An 11520-nucleotide genomic window follows, 5' to 3' on the forward strand; every position below is an offset into this window, starting at 1 on the left:
CTGTTCACATTCTTCAAATTATCAATTGCAAATGTCAAAATGACATGACATGTTGGCAGCAACTTATGGTCTCTTTCCCACATTAGAATTTTTATCCAAAATATTTACCCCCTAAATTTAATGGCGTGAAAATATATAGCCTAAAGCGTGACATAAGTATAGGACTTTTTATTAAAAAAAAGAATTATTCAAAAATATGCTTAATCGCTGACATCTTAGGCAACAAAGAAGTGTGTGTTTACGCTTTATTGTAATAGTATATAGAGACAAAATTTTAAATACTACCAAAAAATGAGACAAGTCACCTTTAAACAAATTTGTGACATTAGCTTTTAAAAACAACGCTAAGTTTTTTCCGCATTGCATCTGCGGATAACTAAAACAAACTTAGTAAGTATGTGTTCTTCCAGACTATATTCTACATCTATGCCAAATTTCATCGAAATCCGTTCAGCCGTTTAGGCTACAAACTCAAACAAACATCCATCCATCTAAACTTTCACATTTATAATATTAGTAAGAAGTAAGATCAAGTATATTTATTTAATTTATCTTAGTGTCCACAAATAATTACAGTTTCGACGAAAAAATAAAATATGTACTGTTTTGTAAAGTTTAGGTCTTGGAAAAGCGTATCTAGGATTCGATCACCGACCATCAGATATCTTCAAGGCTAAAAACTCGAACACTACAAAATCGATAACGTATAAATAGAATAACCGTATTGCATACAATATCAACATTACATATGACGTTTCTTTGGCAAAAGAAAAAAAAGTTTTCTAGGTCTAATGTTCACTATAATAATTAAAAACATTTTAAATTTATTTAAAAAAAAAACGTTAATACCATGACTATTGCAAACCTTCGCATTTTGCAAAAATATTTCCCATTCACAGTCAAATTTAGAACTGGGAAAAACCAAGACACCACAACGATATAAAAAAAATCTCGGAAAATTTATAACAATCATACCTGTGCAACTCTTATTATCATTAAATTAAGTAAAAAACATAATAAACTTGACTGTGACCTTCAACGTGTAAATATTCCAAACCTTTGCAAAGAAGATCGCTTTTAAACTTTTTAGCCGCATTTTATCACTCAACGATCCGTCACTCACGACCACTTATACTACAATGATCGTTGAGTCGAACGTAATAAGCCCGTGCGCAGCTCACCCTAATATTATGGAAGGGGAAGTGTTATTTAACACGGACGCTTTTTTAACGCGCGTTAAATAAACGATGAAATATAACAAATGCAGATACATATTTTTATTGGGCAATGTTGCATTTTGAGCACTAGGCGAACCAAACAAGACTGTTTTGAAAGCGTTTATTAACGAAAGCGTTAAAAAAGCGCCCGTGCCTATGAGGGCTTAGGATTTTGTGAAGCAGACGCACTTGTAAGGAAAGGAGGATAAGCAATACCTAAGCAATTCTATCTTGTAAGACGGAATCTTGGGTCTGTCATATCTACATATCTTGCTTATGCAAGGGCCTATGCTTTTTAATTTTTAAGTTACGCTGTGCATCAATTAAATTCATTCAGATAAGCTACTACTTCGTCTTTACAATATTTATGAACATTCTCGAAGTATTTTTTCATCTATTCTGTAAAGTGCATTGCAAATCGTTACTTCAAACTTAATATTTGCTATTAAAGTTTTCAATATCTTGGCTGCTCTCAACTTCACGGGAGTCGTTGAGCACAACACAATATTAGGTGTAGCGGGATGAAGGGCTGACACTGCTCAGCGGTCTGAGAATCTCGGGCCAGCAAGACATTTTGAAGTCATTGTTATAATGTTATAATATAATAAGTTATAATATAATGCATAACTTAAAAAATAATAATCACGTTAAATAAATGACAAATTTCCTTTAAAATGCATTGACAAGAAGTCAGCATGGAATAGACATGAGGTAAATTTATTTCACACGTATATTTAGCGACATTCCACTCACATCGGGTCATTGCACCAAAGTATAGTGACGTTTACTGTTACTAATTATTTTTTTAACACAACTATAAAAAGTGTTAACATATCACGTAACACAAGAACCATATAAAAAGTAATTTAGACTATTTCATTAAAATCTAATTCATTGAGTTACTGTCACACTTGGAGTATCACTCAGGGAGGCCCTTAGTGTAGATTATGATGAGGAATTTACGCTAACAACCACGCAATGGGATACAACAGCCTTGTTAAGGCTCGTTGATGACATAGGGCATTGAATGAATGTGCCTAGGACAAAAGATGAATGGGACTAAAATATTTGGACATCAAAGTACTTTGTATTCCAAAGTTATATAATTTTTTATATATGAATGAAAACATTATTATTATCGTCTTCCAAAAGACTATTGGATAACAAAAAAGATCAATAATTTCATCAAAATATCTGTAATAATAGATTTTAAGCCCAGTTTAGTCCCTTTTCATTCCCATCCTTTTTCTTATAAAAAAGTATGGGAAGTAAATGTGGATCTGACGCTGGAGGAGACGCTTAGAAAGGGGATATATCCTCTTTATGTGCATTTCCAGCAACATGGATTAAGGGTTGGCAACATATCCGCTATTGCAATTATCTATGGGCGTCATTTTGGCGGATTCAGATGGCCACTTGCTCGTTTGTCACTTTATGATGTCAAAAAAAAAAGATATTTGTAACCTCTAAAATTTACTATTTAGTTGTTTTCTTGTGATATAAATTATATCACTTTTTACATGAGTTATAATCAATTACTAAGTAAGTCAATGCTAAACAGTTTATATTTGAACAACCAAATATCAACATTGTATATAAACCTTGAAATGGTAAACAACTCAATGGATAAAATTTAATTTTAAGACAATTTATTAGAGCTTTTAGTCATTATATCTTATTATATCTTAAATCACAATATGTTGTCTTACTGTGTCAATCATCACCATATCCCTGATCCTAATCTTATTGTCAATAGTTCATATACTAGCTATCTTAGGTGACACCAGGAGTGCGGAAGCGGGTTCCCATGTGTTCTTTGGAGATCCCAAGACCTTTGTCTATGTCACTAGAGGATGGCCACCAAGGGGGTTTTAGTAGGTCAAATCCTACATAACCCTGCCTTACCCCCAGAAGGCAAAGTATCTTTTATAGAGTTCCCTGTCACCAAAAAAAGAGGCAGAAGCAGGCAAGGGACAACTGCCCCTTCCATCTAGATGCGGTATGACGTTAGGTTTTAAATGACTAGTTTTTGCTCGCGACTTTGTCCGCGTAAAATATAAAATTATAAAAACCATAATACACCGATAACATTGCTTTTTATTGATGAAAGAATTTTTGTAATCAGCCCAGTAGTTATTGAGTTATACATACAAAAATATTAATCTTTCCTCTTTATAATATTAGTATTGAATAAACTTCACTATCAAATAATAAATTTAAGTACTGTATATTGAAGAATTTTAACTCTATGTTATCTCTAAGATGTAAATGATATGATTGATTTAAATTCTGAAACATGATATTTCAATTACAATAACATTAAAGTAAACACACCACAAACAAGTTCAAGATTATTAAAAAAAACATACAATATTATAAATGCGAATGTTTAGATGGATGAATGTTTATTAGCATATGTAGCCTAAACAGATGAACGGATCTTGACGAAATTCGATATACATATAGAGGATAGGTTGGAAGAACACATAGGCTACTCTGTTTTTTTTTTTATATCTTACGGAAGGAGTCGGGCGAAAGCTAGTTTGGTAATAAAATAAAACATAATATCAGTAATGGTATAGCAAAGAGAAAGCATTGTTTTAATATAATAATCTGTATCAATAAAATAATTTGTATCTTCTATGATAAAAAGATAGTTAACTAATTTCATATTAAATGCAGTGTATTTTCTTTAAAAACTGACATTTTATTAAACAAAGGCATTTTTGTTAAACATCCCAAAAGATTAAAAAAAACTCAAATGGATATTTTTTCACAAATAGGGTTGACATTCCAAATTCAAATGACAATAAAATGTGGAACCTAGTCTGAAAGGACAAAGGCAACAATTTTTTTTTTAATTCCAGACCAAGTCAAGTGTTGAAATACTAAAAGATTATAATAGTGAGAGCTAGTTTAACAGTTTTGTTTAGACACTAATTTTGGCTAATTTCCTATACAAAAATGTAAAGATCTGAAATATTCATAAACGCTTAAATATTTCTATATCACAAAACCACAGGAAAATACAGTTATATTTTCAGTTGTAGTGGAAATTGGAGAGTTTACTTTATTTTTAAAAAGTAAACTCAATATTTTTAAACTAAATCTAATAACAAACTAATCCAATTAAATGCTGCTGTAAAATATGCTATAAATATATTGTAGTAAAGACTAGGTGTATAAAGACAATTTTAATAATTCAAATATCAAAGATTTGTGTAACAGAATTTACCAAATGCAGACAACACCGCGTAGTAAAAGTAATTTACGTGTCGCAGTGAAAGTAGAAGAAATGCTATGTGGTCCTATGGATCAAATAACATTGGAATGCATTACGAATTCTTCTCATAAACCTTTTCTAATTTGATATTTTAACGACGCTTGCCAATTGTAATACACCGATATAGTTTCACCAACTTGTTACTCAAATCTTACTAGAAAAAACTAGGTCGAAATGACTACGTCAATTGGGTTTTGTGTTAAAAAAAATTAAAAACCATCACCGATAACATGGCCACCATATTAATGTGAGATATGCTATAAAACAGCCATGACTAAGACTTTCCTACTAATCAATAACACTAGAAATGGTACACAAACAAAATCAATAAATTGAACAAGTCACTAACCAAACTCGCAGTATCCTGGCTGTCTAGGGAATACTTGTCGGTATCCTTTCCTTGATGGTCGGTGGAGAAATTCTCATATTTGCGAGTGGGGCTACTTTTCATCTTTAATAAAATGTCCAAGAGCTTAAGCTTCGACAGACATTTTAACACCGAAAAGACGACTAAAACCACGGAACAACGAAAATACACTGTCAATTTGACGTATGAAAAAGCGGAGTCGACGATTTTGTTCTTGACATATGACACATGATATCGGTTCAGAAACATTTGAATGGTATATCTCCCGACAATATAGTCTTAATCCAAAATCAAGGTAACTTGGTAAAATATCTTATTATTAAGCCATTTACATAAAACATGTTTTTATAGCACTTATTTTGATTTAGTAAGAATAAGTAACCTCATTTCGCAAGTTTTTATATCAACAAACATGATACTTAATGTCTAATGTATCACAAAACTATTACAAATTAAAGTTAAGTAACTTAATTAAGAGTTAAACAACTCACTCGTAGATCATCTCTTGTATCAGTATCCCAAATTTGTATCTTCGTGTATTCTTGTTCTTGTACACCATTTTCTTTATTGCCATAATTACGACGGAACATCTGTGAACATTTAAACACTATAACTATTGCACGAAATCACACACTATCGTTAACATAACATAGAAGTAATTTAATTCTGATATTAAAACAAACACCATGACGTAATGTACCAATCAATTATCTAACAATACCTAACATAAACTGATCACAACACTAACACGACCCAATCAAAAATACAACTGAAGGGAATTTCCTTAATCATAGTACTCTTATCAGAGAACGAAATAAATGGATACAGCGTGTTTCATAACGCTTGATCTATAATTTAAATAGATTTTCTTTGTTTTTTGTAACAAATATTTTTACATATTATCTAAATTAGTGATTAAAAATATCATTAGATTAAACACACTTTTTTTAACCTAAAAATATATATTAATATAGTGAGCCTTACCCAACTATCACGAAGTCTGCATTAAACTGTTTAAAGAGACATAAAATTCACCATTTATACAAAAAAATTATTAGTTTTAAAATCAACCTTCTGGAAAGTAGCTGTAATTGTAACTCCTATCGAAATGGCATTAATAATAGTTAAACATCCTGTATACTTGTTGAATTATGGAGCATGTTTTATCAGGGATGTGGTGGTCCAATACGAATTATACGATTAGCGAATACAAAAACGATTAATTACCGTAAGACTTGATATGGTCAGACACAAAACTCAGAAATAATGTCTCGATATTATATTAAATAATAGATTATAGCATATTTTGATGTAAAAATTATTATATCCCATCATACCAGTATCATTAGACAAAAAAAAGAAAAATATCTATAGGTTTGTTAGAATTAAAATAATACAGAAAATAAAAAACAACATAACATGATTCCTTTATTTCAGTATTTCCTAGTTAAATAAATGTTTTTACAACAAAACTATGTGATTTATTTGAGAGCATCCTGCAGACCAAAGCCCGGTCCGGTAGGTTCTTCAGTTAATGAAGTAAGTCCACCTAATGGCTCTGAAGCATATCGTCCACTCCTAGAAAAAAAAATATTAATAAAAAAGTAGATTTGTATGTGTTACTGCAGAACTGTCTTAAGATATCTTACTAATACCATAAATTCGAAACTGTTATGGTGACATTTAATTCACAAATAATTGAATATATATTTTTTTTCAGATATTGGTTAATTGCAGTTTAATATATCTTCGTTTTACTTTTGATAAATTACAATAGCTTTAGAATAAAACAAAGATTTAGGAGTTACCTTGGGCCTGGTTTAGGCTTCTCGTCCCTTTTTAATTTCTCAATTATTTCTTTAGTATCCTCGACAGTAAGATCCTCCTGTAAAAATAATAAAAAGCGTAACTTAGGGGGTAAATATTTTGGATAAAAATTGCCAAGGTTTGTCATGTCATTTTGACATTTGCTATTGATAATTTGACAAATTTAAACAATAAAATTAATTTTTCATAATTTCATGCGGATGAAGCCAGTGCGGCTTCATCCGCAATGTTCCAGTGGGAACAGCTAGTTACAAATAACTTTAAACAAACTATAGTAGGAATTTTATTAAAATATAAAATAGAATTGTTTATACATACATAGTAATCATCATTAACTTGGATCATGGGTGCATTCACACATGCTCCGAGACATTCAACCTGCAAAATAAATGTACTATCATACTTATCATAATATTAAAATTGCAAAAGTATAGATGGATAGTTGTTTTTTTTTATAATATAAGGTGGCAAACGAGCAAGCGGCTACCTGAGTCCACCGAAATGGATAAATATCACAACAATTGCAGATACGTTGCCTACCCTTAACTGACGGAGGAGATGGAAATAAAGAGGACATTTCCCCTTACTATGTGTCTCCTCCACCGTCAGTCAAATACACTTCCTTCTCATCCTTTCCCTGAAGAAAAGGGTGAAAAGTGAAAGGGATTAAAATTAGGCCTCCGGCACCACCCTTATCAGGTGAAACGCGGAATTACTTCAACTTCACGCCTGTCTTCTGTGTGGTCGTGGTATTACACCGGGCGAGCCGACCCATTCGTGCGAAGATGTTAAAGCGGGCTCTACCACTGTAATATTATTACTAAATATCTTTAAAACTGCTTAACAGATCTTGTAAGTCACAGATATAGACTATAGTTTGGAAGAAAACAAGTACTTATTAAATTTTTTTTTTATTTGAGGCAGTCTTGACAAAAGTTAGTTATTTCATAGATAAAATATAATATCAAACCAGTAATATAATAAATGCCATATATTTTTTTTTTAAGAAACTTTTCTGGTGTGTTGTTAAATAATGTAGTTGAGTTTGTAAAATCCATCTTACTAATATTATAAATGCAAAGATTTAGATGGATGGATGTTTATTACAATTTCTAGCCTAAACTGCTGAATGTATCTTGATGAAATTTGGACAGGCTACTTGTTTTTGTATTTTTTTTTATCCACACAGTCTAAGTCACAGGTTAAAGCTAGTAATCTATAAATATAGAAAATGACACACAAGATTCAATATTTATGTTAGTTGTAAATTAGTTAGTATAAATTGCCATCCTAACATACCTCGGATATGGAGAATTTTCCACAAGGACTATTGCCACCGACTTCACAACCTGTGGCCTCTTTAATTGCATTAAGTACAATATCAGAGCCTCGCAGCCAACATGGAGTTGTAGTGCACACTTGGACATGGTATTTGCCAATAGGTCTCCTGAAAATGGTAAAAGATTTTATGTTTTTAGTGCAACAAAAACAAATTGTAATAACCTTTTCATATATTACATTTTATATCATAAGGTGGCAAATGACCAAGTGGTCAACCAGACACCCCCAAAATCGAGATGTGACCATAAACATTTGCTATTGCAGATGTAATGCCTATCCTTAATTGACAGCGGAGATGCACATAAATAGGATATTTTCCCTTCCTTTATGTATCCTCCACAGTCAAATCCACATTTCCTTCACATCTTTGGTGACTAAAAGAATGGAATGGGAAATAGACTATTTGGAAACTTGAAATAAATGTGTACCTAATAAACATAGTGTAGAATGTGGCAACTTCATACACTCTCATCCGAGGTAAGCTCAAAAGTTCCGCGACCTTGTGCATCGCAGATATTGGCAGCCAGCCACCATTCTGACGTTGAGCCAGATCTAGCAGAGGAATCATGGCTCCACGTTTGTGACCCTCGGGGTAAATCGTCAGGAGGGCTTCGATTCTCTGAAAGAAAGATAAAGTTTAATTTAGATGTTTGGATATCTATAGATTTTTGATACAGAAACTGAAGAAAGAATTATACAAATCTAGCTTTTACCCGCGACTTTGTCCACATGTAATTAAAAAGAAACAAAAGCAAGTACCCTATGTGCTCTTCCAATATGTCCTCTACATCTCTATCAAATATCATAGAAATCTGTTCAGCTGTTTAGGCTACAAACTCTAACAAACATCCATCCATCTAAACTTTCGCTTTTATAATAATACAAAATTAAAGTCATAATAAAATTACAATTTTCTTTTGATTAGTTACGTAAAATTAAAATAATCGATTACAAGTTTTCTTTTCTTTCGTTCTTTATTTGAATATTGAAATGTCAATATTGCACAGCTGTTTACAATAAAAGTGAGGTTAAAAAAATTAAAACTAAAACTCGATGTTCTAAATTTAAATTTTGAAACTCAATAGTATATTGAATTGTAAACAACATTTTCATTAAGATTGATAGACTGTACCTTGTTGTTTTCTGGCGTAAATTCGAATGGGATATTAGGATTATCTTCTGGAGTATCTCGGTGTACGAATAAACTGTCATGCTGCAAGCTGGTTGTGGTCTGAATGGCCCTTGAGGATACACGCCACTGAAATTGTTTATAAATCTTAAAACCGACTAATCACATCAAATTGGACATTATGTAATTTTGTTTTAATTCTCACTCGCGTCTTGTATTTGTTTTTATTTCATTAACATACCAGCCCTTGTATCCCGGTTCTGAGACTTGATAGCATGGTTTTGTTTAATTTACAATGTTATTATTGCGAATCACTGTTCGCGAACAAAGTAGTGGTTTTTATTTTTTTTTTACGAAAAATAGAATTGTCGAACTCGAATGTTGAAAATGTCAAAAATCTCAAACTTGCCAGTAAAAAAAAAGGAAATGTCACTATCATAGATTAAGTAAGATCTTAATGTTACAGTTAAGAGTTACCTAAATGAGGATTTTTTTTAAAAGTGTGGTTCACTACAGTTCTAAAGTGTTACTGAACACATATTTTTACTGAACTAAACCTTTTTAAAGAGAACTCCAATCGATTGCAGTTTATGTTTTTTTGATCATAGTATCATGACAGTAATTAGTTTTGAGAATATTTACAGGTCTTAGAAATTGTGATAATTAAAACTACAATTAAAACGTATGTTAATTATTGTTGTACAATTCACTTAAGATGGTCTTTACAAGTTATACCCTATCCTTTTACTAATACAAGCTGTTAGGTATCAACTAAAATGAAGAGACAAACTCTTTCGTACAAATGTTATAGTAACCAGTTACATTAATAACAGCTGCATATATTGTACGGTTTAATTTAAGCCGGCCTAAAAGCATTTACTATTTTTTATGGCTGAATATAAACGTGGTATCAAATGAAGCGTTATTGGCTGCAGTTGCTAAACGCTAAAATATAGCCAATAAAAGATATTGCTAGTGATGTAAACAGTTGGCGAATTATTCTGGTACACTTCTGTACTTCAAATACAATTTGGGCGATGTTACTACAAACGTGTGTCATTTTTAGTGTTTATAATTTTGCGAACGAGTAAAATCTTATATTTTAATATTATTATTTTTTTCTATTATTGGGTTCATCCATAAAGTGCATATATTTTTAAAATTATTCGAGAGATGGCGCTACTTGGCGGTTGAATTTTTAGTAAAAGGTAAGTTGTAGCAAGTAAAAAGTATAATTCTAACACAAATATTGTTTTCAATTTGAAAATGTACTCAATTTTAACAATTTACTTGACTTCCTATTTTTAACATTAACAAAGATCGAAACGTAAATAGTAGTTTTGATACTATATGATAGATGGCAGCACTGGTATTTTAACACTGGAAATTAAGAGTGAAATATTTCAAAGTTATCAAAAATACTTTGCCAAGCGCAAATCCAAATCATATACTAATCTACGACATTCAAAGAAGACATTCGAACAACATATTTTTGAAATCGAATTTGGAATTCCAACGTTACTTGGGAATCTCTCTGTTTTTTATTTATCTTAGATTATGATCAAATTTATAAAAGAATTTTCGGTACGAATTACGATAATCCGCGGGATTAACCAGCTCTACATTGCTCGCGCCATATGCCTACGCCCGTACTTCCGTGTGAAAAAACGGCGAAAACAAAAGAAAAACCGAAACAACGCCCCATCGGCAAAACAACGAAGCGGTTGTCATGGTAACTGCCGCACTCACCCCCGCCCCCAATATGCATCCCCTGTCAGATATACATGTAATTGTAGTAGGCCCATAGTCATCATACTTTATACTTAATATTATAAATGCGAAAGTTTAGATGGATGGATGGATGGATGGATGGATGTTTGTTAGAGTTTGTAGCCTAAACGGCTGAACGGATTTCGATGAAATTTGGCATAGACGTAGAGGCTTAGCTGGAAGAACACATAGACTACTCAATTTTGTTTTTTTTTTAATCTCACGCGGACGGAATCGCGGGCAACAGCTAGAAGAATATAATAGGTTCTTTTACCAATAATTAGACATTATCCATAGTTACTAAACACTCACGTGTTTCTACAAATAACCGAAAGTTTTAATCGTACATACATATACTTGTTTAAAATGTAACCAAAAATGGTCCACCAGAAAGTATCGCCAAAGCCGAATTGGTCACGGCAGCACACAAAATGGTCGATTGAATGCGTTCAGAAATTAGATAACGGGACAATCGTTGCCACCATTGATAAGAAATTAAATTTCTGAACGTCTCCGGCCGGTGGCGACAATATAAAATTGGCTTTTTAGAAAGCATATTGTTGTTTACGAATAACAATCTCATCGA

General features: G+C 32.0%; 1 protein-coding gene across 1 annotated transcript; it reads right to left on the reverse strand.

Annotated features, from left to right (window-relative positions):
• Positions 1–6270: 6270 nt before the first annotated feature.
• LOC106109711 (NADH dehydrogenase [ubiquinone] flavoprotein 2, mitochondrial) lies at positions 6271–9568 on the reverse strand. The gene is made up of 7 exons (XM_013291310.1): positions 9406–9568; positions 9168–9293; positions 8464–8654; positions 7994–8141; positions 7013–7072; positions 6676–6752; positions 6271–6445 (listed from the first exon to the last, which is right to left on the reverse strand). The coding sequence occupies exons 1-7, from the start codon at positions 9439–9441 to the stop codon at positions 6349–6351; spliced, it is 735 nt and encodes a 244-aa protein (XP_013146764.1). The 5' UTR covers positions 9442–9568; the 3' UTR covers positions 6271–6348.
• Positions 9569–11520: the final 1952 nt, after the last annotated feature.

Source organism: Papilio polytes, unplaced genomic scaffold, assembly GCF_000836215.1.
Source record: "Papilio polytes unplaced genomic scaffold, Ppol_1.0 DF821067.1, whole genome shotgun sequence".
Lineage (NCBI taxonomy): Eukaryota > Metazoa > Arthropoda > Insecta > Lepidoptera > Papilionidae > Papilio > Papilio polytes.

What these genes read in the sequence shown, in the direction of transcription:
- LOC106109711 (XM_013291310.1), bottom strand. Translation starts at nt 9,441, where the DNA reads ATGCTATCAAGTCTCAGAACCGGGATACAAGGGCTG. An exon ending in TTCTACACTATGTTTATTAG is followed by an intron (nt 8,142 to 8,463) that starts GTACACATTTAT and finishes TACCATTTTCAG; the next exon opens with GAGACCTATTGGCAAATACC. An exon ending in AAGTTAATGATGATTACTAT is followed by an intron (nt 6,753 to 7,012) that starts GTATGTATAAAC and finishes TTATTTTTACAG; the next exon opens with GAGGATCTTACTGTCGAGGA.